Consider the following 24,740-nt stretch of genomic DNA (forward strand, 5'->3'; position numbering starts at 1 on the left):
GGACAAGAGTGGCGGCCCGGGCGCGGAGGGAGGGCGGCGGCGCCTGTTGCGCGCAGCGGGCGGGGCGGGCAGGACCGGGCCGGGCCGGGGCGGGCGGGGAGGAGCCAGGCGGCGGCGGAGGAGACGAGCCGCGCTCCGCACGCCCCCGCCCAGAGGGGACCCGGCCGCGGAGGAGGCGGCGGTACCTTGGACAGAGCCGCCGCGACGCGCGGAGCCCGCCCGGCAGCCGCTGCGGAGCGCCCCGACGAGCAGGTACGGGCGGACGGGCTGCGCGCCCCGACGGCGCGGCTGGGAAAACCGCGGGCTCGGAAGTGGGGGGAGCGGGGCCGGCGGGTCCCGGAGAGCGGAACCCAGCCGGGTTCCCTCGACAAACTCCGCGGCGCCGGCGGCACCCACGGGGCCGCCCCGTTGTCGCCGCTCGCGGGTCCCACCGCGACGGGCGGCCCGGGAGGGAAGGGGCTCCCCCGGGGCTGGGCCGTGGGGAGGTGTCGGGGTGCTCCGGCAGCCTCCGGCGGAGAGAGAGCGCTCCCCGACGGGCCGGGGAACCTCACGGGAGGCGACAGGGCGGCTCCCGGCTCCGCTCCTAACGGCAACGGCCGCAGCAGCGCGCCCTTCACACGTCTGTCCCCAACAACGCGTGCAACATCGCTCTGAACTTTAAACATAGATTCCTGAGAACTTTAAGCTTATCTTCCTGATAACAGCGAGAGTGAGGATGAATAGACGGGGGCTGAGGGCGATGCCCCAACGAGATTATATACTGCAAGCTGCCTCCCGAGTCCACAGTGTACAGAGAACTCGTACTCGAGTATAAGCACATGGGGCTTATTTCAGCCCTGCTCTGCTATCTGCTAACGGAGAGATCAGTGCCTTTTGTTGTGGATTTGAGCTGCTGCTTTGAGCTGTGGGGAAGGCCACTCAGCTCCCCAGCCTGCCATAACTCACAGCCACCCTGCTAAGCTGCTCACCCCGGCCCCCCAGCTAAGCCAGCTGTAAATAAAAACAGCTAGGATTAATTTTTTTTTTTGCCTAATAACTTTGACAATACACCTCACAGCTATCTAAGTGAGCAACTTTGAAGTCATCTTGAATTTCTGCGGGATTTTCTCTTGCGTCTGTTTCCTTTTCCTTTATTAAGCAAATAGAGGATTGGGTGTGATACTAAGCTGGCAGCACCCGAACCAGAGACAAAGCCTCAGTTCATCCCCGTGACAGAGAAAAGTACAGTCCAGGCTACCATCCCCAAACCCTTTATCACACTGATTTTACAGATACGCGAGTCTGTTATTGGTAGCATTTCCCACAGCCACAGAGCCAGATTTTTTCTTTAGGGGAACACAGTTTTAGGGGCTCTGTATTTAAACACAGGTGGGGAGCCGAGTCCAGCACACAAACAACTGGGCAAGCCCCAGTCTTCCCAGAGTTAGAGGACAAGTCCATCATTTCAGTGCTTGGAAGCTGTGTTGCTAGCGGAAGAGCACACAGCTAAGCCATGAGACCCGGGTAACACACAAGAGGGAGCGGAGCAGCGCAGCGGGTTAATGTGGCCTTTCCGTGAGGGAAATTGTCTCTCACCTGGGTTAAAATCATGAGCAGATGACAGATCAACATGAGTTTGCTGTGTGGCTCATTGCGGGGCCCCAGGGACATCTATCTCTCAACCTTATCCAACCTACTTCACAGCACATGGCCCCACTGGCAGCCGGTGCAGGGCAGGATCAGCACAAGATGTCAGTGACCACATACTCATTGGCAGAGCCACGCTGAAGCCGATTCCTCAGGAGAGGAATAATGCACAGCCATCCCTGCCCATTGCCAACCAGAACTCTTCATCTCACTTTCATATGCTGTAGGTTTTTATCCAAATTGTTTTTAAAAGCTGTTGTAGAAATAATTCAAGTGCCCTGAACGTATAATCCCAAGGGTTTCAGAAAAGAAACATGACATTCTTTCCTACTTAGTCCACACGTGTTGTCTTTCATATTTTGCATGCACACAGTGCAAAGTAATTTAAAAAAAAAAAACCACTAAAAAACCCCCAAACAAACCAGTCACCCCTCCATGATCCATCAAGACCTGACTGAACACATGGAACTTACTCTGCTTTAGCTGTACCACTCTAATTGAAGGACAGCATGGGCACTATTAAACTGAAAGAAATATTTGCACCACATCGCTTATTCTAACAAACCAGTCACCCCTCCATGATCCATCAAGACCTGACTGAACACATGGAACTTACTCTGCTTTAGCTGTACCACTCTAATTGAAGGACAGCACTATTAAACTGAAAGAAATATTTGCACCACATCGCTTATTCTTGTACAGAAAATGAGTAAGAGGCATCTGTAGAAGTGAAAATCAGGATAAGCACAATACCTGAGAGACACAAGTGGAAGTATTTGCTCTGGCACAGATAACTTCAGTGACTTTTGGCAGGTTAAGCTGTCTCCCTGGATAGGTATATGCTATTGGGAAAGGCTGCTGTGAGAAGCAGCTCAAATGCAGCACATGCCACCCCTCCCAGTCCTCCCACAGCCAGCCTGCCAACCTAGGCAGGCTCACCAGACTCCCCACCCACAGCTATGCCCCGAAGCACTGGCACCCTGCGAGCTTCTAGCCTGCAGGGGGTAAAAGGCATGTTTCCATCAAGCTCCTTTCCACATCTTTAACATGAAGATGACAGCACTTCACTGTGTCCACAGAACCGTGGAATGACAAATACATTTAAAGACTGTGGTGCTTTCATATAAAATGGTAAAGGGAGGACATATAAGATCCTTAGATATAAAACTGCAACCAATATTACCTGTGTCGACATAAGTACATTGAAAGAAAAGTCACCTCTTTCCTCCGGCTAACATCTAACATTAATACAAAGCGTGCAGATCATGGCACAATGCATTGTGAAGTAAATAAGAGTGACAAAATAAACCATGCTGAGAAGGGATCATTTATGTGCATCAGATAGTTCTGGATAAAGAAATTTATAGCAAAATGAGACAAACAATGTCAGAGCAATCTCCACAGGGCTCAGTTCAGCTACTTCTGGATGTTGTACTTCTATTTCTCTTCAGTTTTGCATTCTGAAGCTTTTGTGTATGCTTGCGCAGGGAATACTCCCCATGTACATTTTGGTTGTAAATAATGGGTACTGACCGGACTTTAAATCTTTTCTATTTCCAGAACTGAGGCGTGAGGCTCCATAAGTGCCCCCAAGTGGCATCAATTTCTGTACTCAACAATAGTTATCAAAAGAAATGCAGGAATGCCTGTCCTAGAAAAAAACATGCAGAAGAAAGAGAAAGATACATGCAGCAAAGATGAGACAGTAAGTGACTGCTTCCAGAAAAACAAAAAGAAAAAGAGGTTGAAGATAGATGACTTAACAGCTTTTAATGCTGTAAACTAATGTAAATGAATATAATAATTGTAAACCAATCTCTGTTCCAGAGCTGATTTCTTCATTTCAGGGAACACTAGTTAGGCTGCAGCAGTTTATAATCAGGAACTTTGATCTAACATTAGTGCTTCTCATATCCAATGCATTCTTCCTTCGAACATCATGTGCAGAAGTGAAATATTATTACACAACAGTAGATGCGTTACTACACAGAGATGGCATATAATTATTTCTTAATAATAGAGAACTATCAAACTATCACATATGATTCATTTTCAAGCTGGTTTTAAAAATGCCAGATGTTTATGCCTATAAATAGTCAACCCCTTGGGTTTAAAGCTTTTTTCCTAAGCAGAGTCATGGACTGTACTGTAACCTTACCCAGAAAGACAGAGCCAAAGCCAGGTATCCAAACGAAATACTATTTGGCACATCTATTTCCACTGACCAAGAAACCAATGGCAGAAGAGATACATCCTGTCTAAACGTAGCTTGAAACTGTAGAATTACCATTCTTTTATTTCTGAGATCCAGGGTACATTACAGGCTAAATTGGATTTGCATTTCCAGTAATACAGCTATTATTGTGACACTTCTTATGAGTATCTGAAATCTTTGGTTTCTAGATAGGGAAACATAACACAGCACTGACTTTTCTGTGGATGTCCAAAGGCAGAGCTGGTATTTTTGCTCAGAGGACACCCACTCCCTGCCTTCTGTTAGGAGCACTTCTCCCCCCTCCCTCCCTGCACACACTAGCAAAGCCTTGCTCTGAGCAGCAGGTGGGACTAGGTGATTGCTGGACATCTCTTCCAACCAAAATCACACTATGGTCCTGAGATCCTGTGAAAACGAACGTCTTTACATCAAGAGCTATTAAACCTCAACTTTGTCTGCTTTAGGAGACAGACAAACATCAAATTAGAGAAATAAACCCTCCAAAAGTTTATGGTCTACACTAACCACTAATGGACAAGCACAGCTGAATTAGATGACAGTTTCTCAAGTGGGAGACATGTCCAACTCCTTGAGGAGCCATGCCTAGAGCATCATAGCCTCTTGAATCTTCCAGGTCTTTGCTTGATTTTCCCAATGCCCTCATAATTCCTCTGGCTTTTAAATGACTAATTTCACTTCACTTGATTAATTTTACATTAAAAAACAAAGGAAGCTTAATTGCATGGACAGCATGAAATTACTTTCTTCCCAGATACTATTGGTTTCTTGCTCCAAACAGGATAAGGATAAAGCAAGGATAAACAGAAATGTTTTATCAAGCCTTCTAGGAGGCTTCCAGACTGGCCAACAGCAGGGTAAAACACAGGTTGATTGGGGATTGTATATAGTCAGTGCTAATAAACAAGTAGACCTGTACGTGTTCTATTTCTGCAATTTTATAACCAGTCATATTACCAATCAGAATAGCATTAACCCAAGGTTTTACTAATCACAAGCTAAATGCACTTCTTTGCTATTGAAATACTTTCAGCACTATTTCATTATTATTTCCTAGAGTCTAGCTCAGACTATATGCTTGCATCCTGCCTATCTGCCTGTTTGTCCTAGGATTTCTAGAATTTTTACCAAGGAATATTCTCCTGTTTTCCACTAGTTTCCTCGTCTATCCATTTGAAATCCTCATTGGCAAAAGGCCTACAAACAGAGCTACTAGAAAGCTACCACTGCTTCAGTATTGCGTACAACTGCATAATATGTCCTAAAATCCAGGCACTTTAAGACTGGAGTCACACAATTTCATTTGCAGTAATCAGGCATCTCAACTGCTAAAACAGAATAAATGGATTAAAGGATGCAATATATTACTCAGAAATAGAAGAGAAAAAAAAAAAAGAAGAAAAAAAGAGAGGGCACTTTAGAAACAAGTAGAATTACTTGCTAATCTCTTTTTTGTTCTATGACTAGGCAGTGCCAAAACTTCCAGTCCCACCACTGCAACAGACCTTACACATGTACCTACAGTGCATGAAACACTTGGTGCCAGAGGAACAATTTAGAAAGACCAAGGCCATCGTGGAACAGTTTGGAATTGCAGGAGGCCTGGGGGAATCCTTGCAGCAAATCCTCGAGGAAAGAAGGGAAAAGACAACAAACTGGGTAGGCTAATGGAGATGAGAAAAATAACTGCTGTGTTAGATGATGACCATTCACAAACTCTTTGTGATGTTCTATGTGTGATCACTGCTTTCTTTCAGTGGGTCAATGCAAACACGAGTCGCATCAGATTCCAACAGAAAGAATGGATATTTCTGACATATTAGGCAAGAATTTTCAAACAATGTCAAAATCCATGTTGTTATTATGTTTTCAGATCAAGAGCTTGTTGACATAAATGAAGGAATTCATGCATGTCAGGTGCACGCATGCAGGTGTCAGTTCTACCTGTAAGAAGCACTACATTACATCCTTTGTGGATGTAATTTCTTCCTTTCACTTTAATAACAGGATTTAGAGTTTTTATTAAAATGAAAAATGCTTACTGACAGGGCTATAAAAAGTGCCTTGCATGCCCATCTAGCCAAAGCTCTGATCCAGTCAAATTATTCTGGAATGGAATACTTTAGGATAGGAATTACTTTTTTTAAATTAAGCTATTATTTGCCATTCATTGTCACACCATACCAATGTAGTTACCCTGAAGTATTTACTTTGCTGAATATATACACGCATGTGTACATAAATGCACATATCTATCACATAAGACCATGCTGAGACCTCAGCCTTTAAAAAAGTCCCGCTTTCTGCTTCCCAAGACAGGAAAATTAAATAAGGTCTAGGTAAAACAGATTTTATCATTCCACAAAGTCTTCCTGCCTGCATTAACCATGTTAGAATTTGGCAGCTGAAAGGCAGAAACACTGATTTTATTGAAGTCCTTCCATCCCAGGAAGAAAGAGCAACAATGAATGCTTTCATAGATTCAGTGAAATCCTGCAGACTTGCTACTGATGTCAGTGAAGTGTGGTTCTCCCTTAACTTTTCAATTGCATGACCCAGAAGAAAACTCCATCAAATTGCTGCTACATGCAGGAAAAAAGTCTACAGTACTGGCAGTGCTTTTATTTTAAAAGCAGTGCTTAATTTCTGAACTACTTCTTGCCACAGTCTGAGGGCTCCGCTAAATGCTGCCCAATCTCATTTTGTTATTCTGATCATAGAACTTGATGGTTTTGGTGGCTAAATTAACCATCACTTAGTGTTCCTGGTAACAAATAGTGTTCCAGGAGACAACTGTTCACTTAACCACTTGCAGCCTGAAAATTACAGAGGATGGATGTATTTGCATTTTCTGAAATGTCTCAACTTTAAATACTGGTTATTAAAATTAAATTCCTGAGTCTTAAGATAAACTAGAAACGTTTTTATTTGGAATTTAACTTGCCAGGAGTACAGCTCTAGCCTGTTCTCCTGAAGACTCCAGAGACTGTGGGGGAAGCATCTGTTCTAACAGCAATGAAATATCTCAGAGGAAAACTTTTTCAACTGATGCATGCATTCATAATTATTTTTGCATAATTTCATTGTTGTTTATAGTAACTATATGCAAAGCATGCCCACTAGACTCAGAAAGACCATTTGATCTTTTTATGAAAGCCTCCATTTTCCAAATAATGATTCTTCAAACTCTGCTCAGACGTACAGGAATGGCGTTACCATACATCTGTATTGTCAATAAAAATGGTTAGAGATTTAGTACGTATGTCTGTCTGGGTCAAGCATCAGTAATCTGTATTTGTGTCAGTGGACACAGAGGGAAGTCTCCAGGGGCCCTATGCACATGCCAGTATCTGCAGGACCAAATCATTAGGCTCGGGAAATTCTTTTCCCACTCTGTCTTGCTACAGGACAGTATCTGATGGCTAACAACAGAGCATCTTGGCACCATTAATAAATATTTGAAGCCCCCTGAGGAAAGTCATCACCAGTAAAGTTCCGTCAATCTCTTAAATATATCCGAATTACTATTCAAGAGTCAGCACTTGGCATGTTGTACTCCCATTGGTTATTTTTTTTTGTTGTCGTAGAGAGAAGCAAACAACAAAATACCCAAACCACCACAATATGGGCCTTGTTTACTTTTTAATGGAACACACTACAAATTGCCATTGATTGAAAAATAGGATTATGGAATTGTGGCTGATTTCAGCTGAGCTGAGGTCACATAGCCCAGACTGAAAATGCTCAGCAGCTCCATTAATCAGAGCCCATGCCTGACACCAGGAGCACCAAGCACTCTCCCCTCACCCCAACACTGCCTTTCTGCTTGTTGTTCATAGCTTTAAAATTTCATGTCCCCTTCCTTCAGGTGTTTAACTACTGGCTGGATGATATGTACCTCAACAACCGGCTAGCTCTTCCAGTCAATTCCAGCCCAGCAATTATCTTTGCGCGTCAGCATTTCAAGGACATAAATGACCAGCTGAGGTAATGTACTCCGACTTTGCAGCTTTTGCTAAATGAAAGGATATTTTAAATGCACTGCTTTTGCAAAAACACAATCAACTTTCATTAAAAACTAAGAGCTGTAATGATGATTTCCCTACTAGGTCTGCGGACACTAGGGCAGTGTTTCTGGAGTTACTCATACTTATATTCAGAAATAAAAGTGTTGTTACTATTATGTTTATTGCATGAAAACAAAATGCCATGGGATTTATAATTTTTAAAGGAATATTTGCAAAGCTTTTCATTGCGTAATTCAAGTAAACCACTGTGTGATGGAAAAAAGAAATACTAATTTCTGACACACTGTTGAAAGAAAAACAATCTTTTACATGCCATCACTATGACTTATATCTACCCTGCAAACTGAAAAGGCCACGCTGGCATTAAATTGTCCCTCTCAGGTACCCAAAAGGGCACCAGAAACCCAGGGGATCTAAGAATAAGAATTCAGAAATCATTCCTCCCCAAGACTACTGTTCCCTTCAGGCCCATCCTTCCCAGTCCTGAACTGACCTTTCTCCTTTGAGCTGTTGTGGGCAATTACAATAATTTAAAAAGTGAAAAGGTAAACAAGCAGCCAAGCACAGAATATACCTCTCCAGACACCCTTAATCCATTCTTCAGCCTTTGCCAAAACATTTTCGCCTTTTAAAACAGTAAACCAGATCAAATCTACCTTCATATAGTGCAATTTTCCTCTTTGCTTTCAGCACTCTCTAGCTGCTCATTACTGAAAGAATTAACTGCATGTGAATTTATGCTATTATTAAACAGCCAGAATGTTGAAGCCGATATGTATTATTTTAACATTTTGCAAAGACAGCCAATGTATCTTTTTACTTTAAACATAACTATAAATGCTTCCATTCATTACTGACCAAATTTATTGTGCACACAGCTTTCAAAAAACCTCCACTTTGCATTTTCTAATGTACGTGCTTTAACAAAGAAATATTTTTCTCAGAGCCTCCCATTCAGAGACAGTGCAAATGGGCAGTGTCAGGAAATAATACACCTGTCCACAGCTCTGCCGAAAGAGTATCTGCTTAGGACAGGAAGTACTCTAATAAATTGGACAGCTTATGAGTATTGATATTGAAATCCATGTTAAGGATTCTATTAAATATTCAGCCTCTGCTCCCATTCCCTAAATAAATGCTTTCAGGCTTCCTCCTGTGGTAGTCTGTTTAACCATTTGAAGGGACCATCTCTAGGATTTCATATTTCTTTTGACGTGAATTAATTCAGATTTTGGGTGGGGGCCAAGCCAGAAGACTTTCTCTCCTTATGCTGTGTCATCAATCATTCAGGCTCTCCTCTGTCTCTCAGAAACAGCCTAGTGTTGCCGAATGGCAAAAGACTGATGTCACTTCTATCTGCTACTTGCAGGTTTGCTGCCAATCTCATTTCAGGAGTGCAAGACTATAAAGCTTTACTTGACACGTAAGTAGCATGTAAGGAGAGCTGCTGCTTGAGTATCTGCAGGGCTTCTGATTCAAGGGTGCTCTAACATGCCCAAAGTCAGGCTGCATTGCACCTCTCTGCCATTTGGAAGGGTTGGGGCTCCAGCACGCTTCAGGCCAAGCACTTCAGCAGTTTTTTATGCGCTTTCTGCTTTATTACTGCAATCTAACAGTTTTTGATGCCTGGTCATCATCACTCTTGCACACACAGTGCAGCCCAAAGGACACACACAATCTACCAAATAGAGCTATTGAGAACACACCAGGAAGTCTGTGCTCCCCAGACCCAAAGAGCAGCAGCGCTGTGGTTACACAGCCTGCACACCTTCCCGGGCACCAGACCCCTGCTGGGTGCTGCACCCCCCCTCCACGTACTGCACCCTCCATTTAGAACGTCAAACCCCTGGTCTCCCTCCCACCAAAAAAGAAATAACACATCCCACCAGGAGAAGGAGGCCTCGTCACAGACAGGCTGGTTCATTGGATAGCAAAAATAAGCTACTTATACCATTGTTACTTTCTGTGTATAAACACGGGGGAAATCCCGGATTCATGGTCATGTATGAGGTAGCTCATAACAGCATTCTACACAGCACTTCTTAACCTCACCTAGTATGTTCCAAGTTTACTGCTAAAATCACTATTCCCTGAAGAATAGCAACAGCAGAGAGCCAAGTATGATGGGTACCACACCATAGTGGGGAAGGGGTCATTTTCCTATCTGGAAATACAAGAGGCCTATGTGACCTGCTTTAACCACCACTTATTTGGATGAGGAAGGCAAAGTCCATATTCAAACAACAAAGTCCCTATCATCTATTAATTAGATAAAAGAAAGAGGAAGGGGCTGTTTGACTTTTCACTTTGAAAGTCTGACAGCTACTCAGAAAGTATAGAAGAGGTACTCATTTAAGAACACATGCTTTTGTCCAAGATATGGCACGCAACTGCATACACAAGCACTGACGGGCTGTGAAGTACTACTGCATACTGATGTAGCTCATTGCATCTTTATATGACAGCATCTGAGATGAGCTAAAGAAACCGTATTGCTCTAACAAGGGATAATTTAAATTCTCGTTATTTTGACCTCTCTACTCTAGATCCAAAGAATCCTGTGATCAGATTTGCAGATATTTCACGCAGTTGCCAGGACTAAATTTTTCAAACAAAGCCTAACTTGCTCACAAAATAGAGTTATAAGATCTACAGGAACTTCTCCTAAATCAGTACCAAATGTTCTGGTGCCATCAGGGTTAATAACTCCTTTCTTAATTACTATAATTATAGATTGTCTTAAATATATCTACCATGCTATTCCAGTATTTTAGATCACCATAGACGCTCTTTAAAACTCTGCTAAATGTAAGGATTTCTGCATTATGCAAAATGTGGAAGAATGATAACACTAATAACCCCATTTTGCTGGTAAGGAAGAAAAAAAAAAATATTAAGCACTGTAAAAGGAAGTAAGTGATACACAGAGTTTGAGAGCCAGGAACTAAAGTGAATATTCCTGTTTTAGAATTTCAACAGTTCTAAAGAGACAGTTAAACAAGATAAACTAGCATAAAACGTTACCCCCCATCAGCTGTACAACAGTAACCCTCCTTGTGTGTTTCTTTGCCCCTGCCCCTCTCTGGCAGGCTGGAAGCTTAGTCATTTTTTGCTGAGGGAAAACCTCTGCACAAGATCTTCTTCCTCCTGTGGCCTCTGCAGCCTCTCCCGAGCATTATTTCCTGCTGCCATGCCAGTGGGATATTTTACATTCCATAATTATAATTTTGATAACTTCTCTTTTTTTCTGGCCACTAAAGAAGCCTTTTCAGAGGCGTTGTTTTCATATGCCTTCCAATAAAAAGGGAATAGGTTTTCAGCACTTATTCCCCCATAGGCCTGAACAAGGACTAGCACTTAAGCGAGGCTCTGTGGAAAACAGAAATGTCCTCTCTATTGCCCCAGTCGTTCTGTTCATCAGGCAAGGCCCTCACACACTCTGTAGCCACCCTGCACAGTACAGGGCCACTGTAATTTGCCATTCATTTCATCAGGACTTTTTTTTCAAGGTAGTATGTCTTTTCCAGCTGCTCTGCTGACTTCCATCCTGGCAAGTTTCCAGGGTCCCATCTAGGCAGGCTTCCCATACACATTGCAAAGCTGCTTGTGACCTGCTATTCTTTCCATTTCCACTAGATGATAATGCAATTGCTTAACGAATATGCATGAAGCTGCCAGGAATGATGTATTTAACTTTGGTATGGGAATTCATCTATTTCCCTTATACTGTAATCTCATTTTATTATTCAATTTGTGTTATACCTGATCTAATTGTAACAGAACAAAGGACAGATTAGATTTCTTTTCCTTTCTGTCTCTCTCTCTCCCCTCTTTTCCTCTGGCTTTGTTTTTTTCCTTCTCTCTCTCCAGCCATGCTTTACCTGTTGATTTTGCTCGTGGACAGCTGTCTGGTCATCCTCTCTGTATGAAGCAATACTATGGACTCTTTTCTTCCTATCGTCTTCCAGGACATACCAAAGATACCCTCGTGGCCCAGAAAAGCAGTGTAATGCCAGAACCAGAGCACATCATTGTTGCTTGTAACAATCAGGTAAATGGGTGGGGTTTTTTTTTATACCTGTCTATATTTCTTAGTTTGTTTGAATTCACTCAAGAAGAGCCTCATCCAATCACTATTCAGAAAGACAATTAAAGTGCTACATGTGAGCTCACTTCTTACCAAGCATTCACTGTCAGGTTTTCCAAAAGATGCTTCTGCAGCATTTTTGTTCTCAGCCCACATTATGTTTTAAGTACAGTGATGCAGAAAGGAAGAATGTGGCAGAATTCATTTGCTTTCTCATTCAAACAAAAATGTTTATTAAACGGAGATGAAACCACAGAGAAAAAAATATCCTATTAGAGTGCATTTGCTGGAAATGCTGTTCTCTTGACAGTCAAGTATTGGCACACAACGCATGGCATATATACCATCATCCCATGTAGGGGGTCCTAAGCTATGCCTGAAGAAGTTAGCACAGATGTAGGCAGAAATACTGAAGTATTAGAGTGAATCTGCCCCAACCAATAAATGCTGTCAAGCAGCAGAGTATATTGGCTGGGCAGAGTACCTTGTAGTCCAGCTCAACTATTTGTAGCACTGTAGTACCGTGCCTGCTGGCCCCTTGCAGTGAAAGGGCAGATCCCTATGGTCCCTTTTCCAGGAAGTCCTGTTCTTCACCTCAATGGGAAGTTCTCTAGATTCTCTAGGTCATTTTTAAACAAATAATACCATGAACATTATTTACATACTTCCTGATTTTATCTATTCAGGCTTTTTTTTAAGCTTATTCAAATAACATGCTTTATTTGAGCCCAACACATAATTTAAGTTCCCTATAGCAACTGGCATTACACTGGTGCAAACACACAGGAGGGGTGAGCCCTAGGCCAGTCCCCAGTGTTTTTAAGCTCCATTCCTCACGCTTCTGTCTCTCCAGGCAGGACTTCATCGTCTTAACATCACCCAGGCGAAAGCAAAATGTTGGACCAGTAAGGGTCCAACCCGTCTGTGACTGTTCTTCTGACTTCTGTCATTTTTTTGCAGTTTTTTGTTTTGGATGTTGTCATTAATTTCCGTCGTCTCAGTGAGGGAGATCTTTTCACTCAGTTACGAAAGATAGCCAAAATGGCAGAGAATGAAGAGGAAATGCTGCCTCCAATTGGCCTGCTGACAACAGACGGAAGAACAGAGTGGGCAGAGGCCAGGACGATCCTTATGAAAGGTTAGCAGCAGCAATCCCAGCTTTCTCTTCTTCATCATCTTCCTCCTCTTCCTCCTCACCATCATTGCCTTTCTTTGCTGGGAGCGAACATTACAGCAAATATAGGACTGAATGTGCAACCTCACTGCTGAATTTTTCTAGCAGGAGGAAACTCAATACCTGTACATGTTCAGACATATGTTACCAGGGAAGCAGCATATATCGTTTGACCCTTTGACTGTATATGTTTAAGTGTTTTGCCATGTAAATAGCTCTCACTCCATTCCCTGTCTTTCATCACATAAATTACATTACATCAGATTTTGTGATTTGTCTCCTCCTTCATATCCATTTTGTACCAACAGGAATGACGGATCCTCTTAGCTTTTGGCAACTATTAGACATTTCTCATCTTATCTAACAGAGGCGTCTACAAGTTAAACACCCACTGAATCTAGCTGTGTATTCTCCCTAGTCAATGGAGAAAACCAGAAAGTACCAGGGCTGATTCATCCAAATCTTAAGTAAATATCTAGGAAAAGTGGCACCAGTTATCATCTGACACTAGTTCTCTCTCTTTTCCAACAATAGGCAGCATTTAGCTCTCTTGGATTCTGGACTCAAATGCCTAACTTTAAAACAGATGAAAAGAAAGGGTGGGATTAGTCACCTCTATCACTTTGCACCTTAGATAATTTACCTTGATGCTAAGTGATGTAAACACCCTCTTTTTGCCATTTTAGATGAGTTAGGGATTCATTTCCCCACCTTGAAAAAAATGCAAACTCATCTCTTTATCCTTAGTTTAGCAATGCTACAGAAAATATTGCTATTTTACCAATGCTCTGGAATATACAAGAGTTGCCAATAATCTCAAAGTATGTTTACCATCCCAAGGAAGATCTTCCTTTTTCTTATGCAAGTTTATCTGTGCTTATAATAACTTTATATAGATACAAACACCCCCTCCCACCCCGAGTCCTGGTCATTATTACAGCATTGTAACTTGGTACCAATCTCATCTTCAGGCTTTCCTCTCTCCTCCCTGTCTTTTCTTTTTAAACCAGAAGGAAAAAAAGATGCCTTGGTTTAATAAAAATGAGATAAACACCTAATCGTTGACTTTCATGCCACGCTTTTAAGTAGAACAGTGAATGCCTTGAAACCTGCAGCAAAATCAACTATGTAAACCTACACTATTCTAACAAAAAAAAAGAGAAATCAACAAAAACTAGCAGCACCATCTCTATGGTGTTTCTAGCCTGGCATTTGGCAAAATTTTAATGAGGAAGTAATCCATCTTAGTTATGCCCCTGAAAAAAACAGATTTTGCACTAGCAAATATCACAGCACTGATGTGAGCCTTCTATAGTTTAGAGCAGGAATCCCATCCTAGACCACCCATATTAGCACAGCTCCTCCATATAGTATAACGCATCGCTGTTACATGTGGATACATGATTATTAACAGCCCTTTATTCTTTCTTATCTGCGGTGAAATATTCATGAAACAATAATTAAGAGAGGAAGAGAAAAGCCTCTAGTGAAGCAGTGCGAGGTGGAAGAGGTCACTCCACAGCTGTTCTGTACTGGGCAGGGAAAGAGGATCCTTTGGGACAGAGAAGACCTATACAGTGCGCTACAGAGGTTATGAAGGAGATACACACATGGGCCTGTACAGAAACACAAGTGGAGGATAGGTCTTCTAGGTTAGAAAATTTCAAAGAAACTGTAACAAATCACTGATTTATAAACATATTCAGTACTTTAACTGCATTCAGGCTGCAGAACATACTCATCTAAGTAAAGGAAATTAATTCTTACTGCTATAGGGGCTACTGTTCTATGCACACTGTATCTGAATTTGATTCAGAACTGTCTCCTCATATTTTCCTTTTTAAAACAAAACCCCAAACCCACAACTAACCAAAATCTGACTGACCAATTCAATGCAATTCTTCAGATTAGAAAGGAAGAAGGAAGGAAGGAAATGTCTTGCAGGGCTTTAGGCTTCTTCTCACACTTCTCCTCTGTTGCAGCTCCTTTAGAAATATTTATTTTCCATCCCAAGTCATGGTTCATCAGTTCTTGTGCAGTTCATTGCCTGCTTTATATGATAATTGCTTCAGTGTTTGATCAGCTCTCTGGACATGTCTGTTTATTTCTGTAAGGGCATATTTCCCCTACTTTTCTGTTTCTGGCAGAGCATAATTTTTATTCACTCTAATACCTAGACTCAAAATACCTTGAAGCCATATGTCAGAATAAGGGCTTCATATCTGTCAAAGATGTGTGGGCAGCAGCCACAATAAAATATATATAAACCTATCAGAAAACATAAAGCAGAATGCTGAGCAAGCTGTGAACAGTTTGTAAATCACTATCCAAACAGCTTTTCCTTGAAGGTGCCTGTCTGCAAATACCAACAGCTGATATATTCGGGGCAACTTCCATTCACAAGGATATTTTCAGCCTTTGCATTGATATACTCGGACCATCAATGGAATAAATACCACAATTACAGTCAGCCTTGCAAGTGTCAGATACTAGAAGATCTTTACAGCCAAGAGGACAGGGACACGTTTTCTCCCTTATAAAGCTTCTGAATGCTTTTGAAGACAATTCATAGGGACATGAGTGTTTCACATGTTGCAGAGCAGCACAGATCACTGGCAGAAAGCTCAGCCTATCTGCATGCCCCATCGATTACAATCTCTCAGCTCAAATGTTTGTAGGAGCTGGCAGGAACACCAGGTGCCTTCCCCAGGACTCTGCTTCTGTGTGCAAGGGAAGACATCACACTATGTGCTCCACCAGGTCCCCACACAGCCTGCAAGAAGTCAGGCTGGCCACCTCTGCCACTTGGGACCACAGCTGCCAGCGCTCCCTCGCAGGGGCTGCCAGACAGCAACAGACAGTACCTTACCATAACCTGCTAGAAGCCACAGCTCCCCCTCTTCCTTCTCAGCCACTGTTGGCACTTCACTCTTCTTTTGACATCTTTTTTATTTCTTGCAAGTTCACACTCTTTTTTTGTTACACATCTGGAGAATGAACCTGGATGATAACAAGCATCTGTATTTTTTTCTAGCTCCTCACTAACCTACATTACTCATTTTGGGAAGGTATACATTTTTCTTTGAAAAATGCTGTTCTTTCAGAGGATCAAACTACTTTTCATATTTGCAAACATTAAAAAGATACACATTTGGCTCCATATTTCAATTGCGAATCACTATTGTTTAATTTGAAATTTTTTTCCATTCTTTCAGCTAAAATAATCTCCTGAATTGAGCATAGATTTGTTGAACTTAGCATAGACTTGCAAGAAGTTTTGATCAATTTGAATTTATATCTTTAATTAAGAAAATTCTGAAACAAAAGCATTTTCACCAAAAGCTAGCAAAATCTAGCAGATGAAATCTGATCTGTTAAGAATGGAAGGAATTTAAAGTTGATGTTTGAAAACTCTTTTTCCATTGATCTTGTTAACAAACATTTAACAGCAACTAATGATGTTATATGCTTTTAAATAAAACAGATTCTTGTTATAGGTTCCACACTTTTATCCTTTCAATTAAGAGCTGTATTAAGTGCTCACAATTAAATATTTCCTATGCCTCAAGCTGGCCCTCAGAAGCAAACAAAATTTTATATTTCTGAATTAAAGAAACTGAGAAAAAAACCTGCATAAATACACTATAAAATTAGGAGGAAAGCGCTGAGGTCAACGTAAAAATAGCCTTTGTAGTCCATCTGTAGAAGCATGACTGACAGAATAGGGAAAAGAAACAGAGAAAGAGAGCCAGAAAAGACATGTTTTGTCCACCAGTACACTAGTGACTATGAGGGAAGTAGAATGTGGCAACCCATGATTTTGGCAATACCACATTTGAAAGCTAAACCTCACAGCCTCATCCACAGATGTTTCCTTGTGATATAGGCAATATACCCAATCCAGGGCTTTCTTCTCTAAAGTACAAGAAATGACCAAGACCAGGAGAGAGAAGAGGGTTTTCATACAAAACCACAAAACCAACACGAGCCCTGTTATTCCTTGTCCAGTAAAGGGTTTTAATGGGAGAACGGCACAAAACCAGTACAGGCCGTGCTGTTCCAGAGCAGAATACTGCAGCACTGCAGCAAGTGTGAGCTCTGAAATTCTCTATTTTCCACCTGTCCTCTCTGTAACTGTTACATATAAAATAAGTAAGCATTGCTGGCTTTAAAATAAATCTATTTTGTAACATAATTACTTCAGGAAATAAAAGGCAGAAAAAGAAAGTGGACGTTGTTGAATCCCATGAAAGACACACAGAGATATTGCAAAAGTTAAAACATGAATGAATGCCTTGGTGTAACTTTTCCTGGCATTGAGACGTTCTGCTGTTGAGAGCTCTGCAATTGCCAGCTCATTGCAGAGCCAGGGTCAGATCTTCAGCGCTCTCCAAGGCTGCAGGGTTCCCCAGCCAGTCCTGTACTACAAGTAAGAGGATGTGAACATTTCACTCTTTTTTCCCCAGACTCTACTAACCGTGACTCTCTTGACATGATTGAACGGTGCATATGCCTGGTGTGCTTGGACAGCCCAAGCGGGGTGGAACTCAACGATACCAACATGGCATTGCAACTGCTACATGGAGGAGGCTACCATAAAAACGGGGCCAATCGTTGGTATGACAAACCTATGCAGGTAAAAACCTTACGGTACTATGATATTACTCGCACATGGCAAAGGACTCCAGTTGCCCTTGTGGCAGGGACCACTGAGTGTCAAATGGAGAAAGAGGGGAAGGTGGTGTCAGCATCTGCCAAGGCAGGGTGGTGTGAGCAGTGCTGTTCCTTGCAAGGCAGGGGAAGCAGTGCGAGGGGTGCTTCTCCAACACAGGTACACTTTCACCTTCCCTGAAGTTGCCTGTTGCACTTGAGGGGGAAGACAGATACACATGATACAGGTAGGTACACATCTGATTAAAAAAAACCAAACCCAGCCACAATACAGTACGCATTTAGTTGTACTCAAATGCTGGGCTAGCATTCTAGAATAAAAAAGTACAACAGCTTTCTGTTTTCTCACACATTTTCCTGACATCCTAGAAATACTACTGCTTATAATTTAGCATGTGTTTAAGTTAGTATTAAGTTCTCACTTAACAGAGTGTTTACCCATTTAATGACATTCTTGTTGAGACTTTCCTGCAAGTACTGATTTCTCCAGCCTTTTTCCCCAATCAGATTTTGATTGTCATATTTGAAAGTGTTGCACTGTTAGTTTCACTTTTTGCAACAGACCCAGGGTGAAGCAATGTATTAATCTCCAACTGTCAACAATGCTGACACCTCATGAAAAATTGAAGAACCCCTGACTGATACATTGCTTGTGCAATGCTTGTTGCTCTTGCCATATCTAAGAACAGCAACATGAAAAGAGAAACCACTAATTTCAATTGCACTGACCTACCCCAGTGCAAATACCTTTCAATAGTCATTCCTGACATTATTACCCAATGCCAGTGCTGTGTTTTTAAAGAATAAACCATTTGCTTTAGTTAGAATCCTCTGTTATTTGCAGGGCCACTAGTTGAGATGTTTCAAGCAAATGAGAATAAACATGATTTTGTTTACTATCACAAAGTAGCAGAAAGCAAATAAATCTGTATAGTATATGGGCAAGCTTCCTCTGTTGAGATGTATTCAGGCCAGAAGTAGTTTAAAAGCAAAAAGAAATTCGTAGGGGAAAAAGATGCCATTTTCTTTCATGAAAAAGCAGATTACATAGGCAGTAATTCTCACAGTTGAACTTGTTCTTTCCCTCTGCATTCTTCTTCAACTTTGCAGCAAGGCATGCAAAAATATCCAGGTAAACTTTTTGCCTCACATACTTACTCAGTGAAAACCTCATGGGAACCAGGGAGGCAGGATGTGTATGTAAGATACAAACGTGCAGAGCAAGCTGAGCAGGAAAAGTCCAGCCAAAGACGCTTCAAACAAAGTGGGGGAAATAGTCCAGAAAAAGGACAGAAAATATGTGAGATAAGTTGCAGTTTTGTCCTAGACTTCTGTTTTTGTCTGAGATGCAGAAGTAACCAACTGCATGGGGGTATCACAGAACTACAGTACAGCAGGTTAAGCATCACCAGTTATACCATACGTATGCAATGAAATCAGGAATGAAGACAAGTATGAGGCAAATAAAGAAAACATGACCAAAAAAAAGGTAAAAAGGAAGCAGGGTAGTAAAACAAGCTATAAGAAAGCTATCAAATAAGGATGAATTTGCTCATTTGATATGATATTCATAAAGAAGTGATCCTAACAGACTTCCTAGATTGCAGTTGCATTGCCCGCAAATGGAGGCCTGTCTTTCTATTGTTAGGTTTTTCTCTACCATAATGAAGATGCTAAACCCAATTTCTGGACTCCAGTGGGAATTGCTAAAATTTACATTCTCACAGGACTTAGTCCAAAATAGCAGCATGAAAGGGATCAAATGCAACACCATTCACAGGACAAGAAAGCCTCCTGCAATAAGTCTGTAAATCACTCACTGATCTGTAAGTCAAGGAAGTTCCTGATATGAGGAATAGGAAAACCATGGAGAACATCATCTTTTTTTAGGTTGACATCATGGGTAACCTACACAGAACATGGATTGTTCCATATTTATCTTGCATTTGTTCTTTTCCTTGCTTAGTTTGTGGTAGGAAGAGATGGAGTCTGCGGTACCGTGTGTGAACATTCCCCTTTCGATGGCATCGTACTGGTGCAGTGCACTGAACACTTGCTCAAGCACATGTGAGTCCCCTTTCAGTACAGCTATTGTACCCAGGCCAGCCTCTGCCAGTGCCAAATTCCCCCTGATGCACAGGGGGCCACTACAACCCATACAGCTGTTGGAAAACAGTCATTGACATGATAAAAAGCAGTGTTTAACAAATAGATTATTCCTGTGATCTTAGCGACGTTTTTCTCACATGCTAACAGGAAAGAAAGCTCCAAGAAATTAGTCCGAGCCGATTCAGTGAGCGAGCTTCCCGCTCCACGGAGACTGAGATGGAAATGTTCCCCTGAAATTCAGGCACATCTGGCATCATCAGCAGAAAAGCTCCAAAGGTAAAATGGATGCCTCATTTTTCTCAGCAACAACTACAAGCTGGGAACTACCCAGCACAGTGAGAGCAGGCGTGGGTTTCCCCCTGGAAGGCTCGCCCTGCCCTCCCACTCTTCCTCATCTTCCCCAAATGGACATACCTAGAATCTCTTTGCAGGATGGCACCCTTATGGGCTGGAGCTACTTCACTGTATTCAGGAATTGCATTACTATTGTTTTCCTTCCATGTGGATGTTAGGAAAGCTAAAGACCACTGGAAAAACGGTTGAGTCCTATTTGCACAGGATGCAGACAATACAGGTCCTCCTTTTTCATGGATGCACTTTATGGGTTTGATCTGCCTAAAGCTGAAGCCAGGGCAATGAGGATACATATATGGGAAAGTAGAATACAACTGGTTTGAATAAACAATTTGAATTCAGGAATGTAATTTGTTTACGTTCACATTGCTCCTACAAAGGTTAGTTCTTCTGACTGTGTTTCCAGACTGTAAAAGATTTGCATGATCTTTGGGGGTGGGGATGGCAAGGAGAGGGTTTTTTTTCAATTTATTTCATCTCAACACTCAGGCCTGTGATCTTTCTGTAGAGAACTAACACATTGTCTGCATGATCAGCTGTATGTCCAGTGTGATTGCATTAAATCAGACCTTAAAGTGGCTAGAAGCATACATGAGAGTATGAAAACATTCAGGATGCAGAGTAATTCCTTTTTGGTTTTAAATAAAGGTAGCAGTCCTCTAAATTGAAACTTGAAAGGAGCTTACAGCCTTGATTAGGTTCTAAGGCCATTCATTTCTCACACAAGTCAATCTCACAGAAATTTGTTGAGAACAAAGGAGGCCCTGGTTTAGGCTTCAGGCGTGGAAACACTATGGGTTCGTTTCTGGGTTTTGACTGAAATGAATAGAATGACCTGAGTGGCACAGCTCATGCGAAGGCTGCAGGTAACAAGCGCAGTCTAGAACCTGTATGAGTAAAAGTTGCAGGCTGGGAGCAAGTTACCAAAGGCCAGGACTGTCTGCAGGACAGGAGCCTGCTCACCTCCCCGTGAGTACAGGCAGGAAATGATCTCTGGGTTTTATTAGCAAACGGAAACGGAACACGAGATTCTTGCATCTTATCCCACAGTAAGCCTCAGCTTGTTTTCCAGGATAGTAACAAATCTGGATTTTATCGCCTACAAGTTTGAGAACTATGGAAAGGAATTTATTAAGAAACAAAAGATCAGTCCAGATGCCTACATTCAAGTAGCACTTCAGCTGGCATTTTACAGGTAAGGTTAATTCAAATCATAGGAACAATGTAGCACAAGAGGAGATTCACAATTTGTTTTTTTATACAGAGGGTCCTTTTTTTTGCCTCAGCACCCAAACAAATGCCTCCTGCATGGAAATGACTAATCTTGACTGTTGGTAGGTCAGACGAGAAAGAAATTACCACCCAGTTCTGACACAGTACTCAATTCTCTCACTCCCTTTTCTTCTCCTTGCTCTACCTTCCCATCCCTGTGTCCCATACATGCCATTCCCAGTCTGTACCTTCCCCACAGCCGTCTCTCTGCTTGGCATAGAGAAGCAGGTGAGGGGACATGGCAGGGAGTGGCAGACAACTCTGCCACCCACATCAGCAGAAGCAGATAGGGAGTCCAAGTTCCTGGGGCAGAACTGCAGGCAGCCTGGGAGGAACTGTGGCAATAACCCATTGCTCACCACATATGCACCTCCTGCACCACAGGAGGAAATACATTCACAGGGGAAAATACTACAGCACCTATCAGATCAGAGTTCCTGCACAGGACAGTAACTACTGCTGCTTCCTACTTCAAAGGCATCCAAAGATTTGATAATATCATCTAATTTCCATGGTATTATCAAACTTAAAAGCTCCTTTCTATGTTGACAGAAGAGCCAATGCACCAGGCTAGATTGGTTGCATGGTTTCCTGCAAAAAAGCCTATTACATGAATAACTCTATCATGTCAAATGAAACCCTGAAGTGATCTTTACCTAGTCAAAAGCAGAGATGCCTAACACATTTTGTTTACTCCATTAACATCTGTTAAACATCCATTTTGTATTCCTTCACCGAACTCCAACAATGACCTGATTTTCATCTGCATCCCAGCTGTAATATAAATCCCATGTATGCAACAAAAACCTTAGGGGATAGTTATACTCTGAGACCCCTGCTTCAACTGGAAGGCACAGTAGGTCTCCCGAAGCAAGAAATGGTAGCTACATACCTGGACCCAAATTAAAATAGTCCTCATAGCCTGGTCTATTTGCTACGTGGGTTTTCATTCCAGCTCACAGTCTCAAATAGCACCCTTTTCCCCTCTTAGTTTTCTATTTTTCGTTCACACACAGAGCACATTTTTTCTTGTTTCAAATAAAACATATTTCACACCCATAAGTAAATGATTAATTACACAATTATTTTATGGTGCAGTACAAATAAAACATTCCTTGAGATCTTTCAGTAAATTTTAGTTTTACTAGCCTTGTTTTTACACAGCAAGTCATTTTTTACTGGCAATGCATAACTAAAATGTATACAGCTGTATGCAGCTCCTCATATTAGAAAGGAGTAAACATCCATCTTTTTTAAGTTTCTTATAGAATTCTATCAGCATTAAGATGAATACTATGCAAAAAATAAAATCATGGCTGTAACAATAAAACGTACCAAGCCTATATTTCTTTTATTCTTTATGAGTCCTTGAAAATAATTATTCTTTGCTTTTATTACTTCATTCTCTCAGATGCCACAGGAGACTTGTCCCTACCTACGAAAGTGCTTCCATACGCCGATTTGATGAGGGCAGAGTCGACAATATTAGGTCTGCTACCTCAGAAGCATTTGCTTTTGTAAAAGCAATGACTGATGACAAGACAGCTCTATCGGTAGGTTGGTCTGGCTCCCTCTGCCTTCTTTGACAAACCACTAAGCAAATAATGCATTCATGATCTCCAATCTCTCACTTGTTAATGTTAACAGAGAATATAAAGGCATTGGGGGGGGTGGGGGGGGAAGGAGGAGGCAGGTAGCAAGCCTTACAGGACTTTACTTTCTGTGCAAAATAGAAATATTTAATTTTTTTTAAGCATCCAAAAGTTTCACAGGTGCCTAAACATGACATTATAAGAAACAAAACATCTGATTTTAGACTGATCTGATTTAGACATGTGTCTTCTGCATAATCTATCATCAGATCCAAATTCTGCTCCCTGTAGAGATCGAGGCTGAGCACGTGAAGTTCAGGATCATTATACTGCCACAGCAGGGGAATTGCCTGTGAGGTCCCCTGCAGTAGATAGCTCTGCTGCAGATTGCAATGGTTGAGGTGATATAATTCATGCGCTTTAATTTCTGGATAAGGTCGATATATTCTGGCTGATCTTTTTGGTTTTAAAGGTATGTTTCTACCAAATAGAGTTAGATTTATAGGATCCTCAAGGGGGCTGACCCTTCATGATTAAAAGACTTCATCAAGCTAATGAAACAGCTCTCCTAACTGTCCTGACATCATCCTGCAAAAAGAAAAATTAAATTGCCTTTCTTTGAGACACCACCATCTGTTTGCCAGAAGCACGAGTACTGTCAATGGGGATGCAAAGAGGTACAGCTGAGAGAGCTGAGACTGTAACTGCACAGACAGCTTTGTGCACTGTCCCGCCCGCCATCCCTGGAGAGCCTCCCTCAACGTCTCTCTGTGTACCACTTCCACCCACTGCACTTCGCTGCTGTACAGGGAATTTCCAGGTGGCTGTTGAGATGCAAAACACTGCCACAATATAGATTATTTTGCACAGTAAGCCCACTCCAGCGGCAACAGCCCACACGGCTGTTCTTTAGAATCTAGTATAGCATTGCTAGAAGCATTGCTGGCCTGTAGATTAAGTCTAAATTATTAAAATATTTTAAACCAAGCTCTAATGATCCAGAGGATGAGGAAAATTTGCCCAGATAAGTTCCATGTTAAACTCAAAGGAAACCTGAAGTAATCACGTACGCTGAGTGGGTAATTCAAGGTAGATTATGATCATACTGACCATATACACAAAATAGTGACTACCATAGAATAGACAAGAAGAGGCTGTTGCTCTCTGCACAACATGGTTCTTAACCCTATTTCATTAGAAGCTGCTGTCATCTCTGCACACCATCCCCTCCGCACATACCCCCAGCCCCAACAACATTGCTGCCGGCTGACTGTACACCTAGGAGAAGCCAGCCTGCTCCTCGCACATTGTTTTGCCAGATCCTCCTTGTTCCCTTCAACAATCTCTTCCCACCTTCCTTATTCCAACACTGACTGACTTCTGCAGTTCTCCCAAAGCTTCAATATTTCTCACCATTTCACCACCCAAATCTGAGACTGTGCCCACCTTTCACAGCATCCTAAACTGAACTGCTTCCCACAGGCAAGCAGAATGCCATGCATGTCTAGAGTGAGCTCAGTCTCAGCCCTCAAATCTTTGTATCGCATGCTTTGGCTGTACTGAATAGGGAGAATAAGGGTTTAATTACACCTGA

At 42.0% G+C, this 24,740-nt stretch overlaps 1 protein-coding gene across 1 annotated transcript in view; it reads left to right on the top strand.

The window, feature by feature from the left end:
• Window positions 1–161: 161 nt before the first annotated feature.
• The window catches only part of CHAT (choline O-acetyltransferase), a 35,003-nt gene continuing 10,424 nt past the window's right edge, over window positions 162–24,740 (top strand). The window contains exons 1-12 of the mRNA XM_014940384.1: window positions 162–252; window positions 3,187–3,331; window positions 5,327–5,518; window positions 7,728–7,846; window positions 9,257–9,310; window positions 11,758–11,938; window positions 12,935–13,112; window positions 17,615–17,784; window positions 19,786–19,886; window positions 20,076–20,204; window positions 21,355–21,477; window positions 22,966–23,107. Of these exons, the coding sequence (XP_014795870.1) occupies window positions 3,269–3,331; window positions 5,327–5,518; window positions 7,728–7,846; window positions 9,257–9,310; window positions 11,758–11,938; window positions 12,935–13,112; window positions 17,615–17,784; window positions 19,786–19,886; window positions 20,076–20,204; window positions 21,355–21,477; window positions 22,966–23,107 (1,452 nt within the window). The 5' untranslated portion in view covers window positions 162–252; window positions 3,187–3,268. The remainder of the gene's footprint in view (window positions 253–3,186; window positions 3,332–5,326; window positions 5,519–7,727; window positions 7,847–9,256; window positions 9,311–11,757; window positions 11,939–12,934; window positions 13,113–17,614; window positions 17,785–19,785; window positions 19,887–20,075; window positions 20,205–21,354; window positions 21,478–22,965; window positions 23,108–24,740) is intronic.

The sequence above is a fragment of the Calidris pugnax genome, unplaced genomic scaffold (assembly GCF_001431845.1).
Source record: "Calidris pugnax isolate Ruff unplaced genomic scaffold, ASM143184v1 scaffold39, whole genome shotgun sequence".
Lineage (NCBI taxonomy): Eukaryota > Metazoa > Chordata > Aves > Charadriiformes > Scolopacidae > Calidris > Calidris pugnax.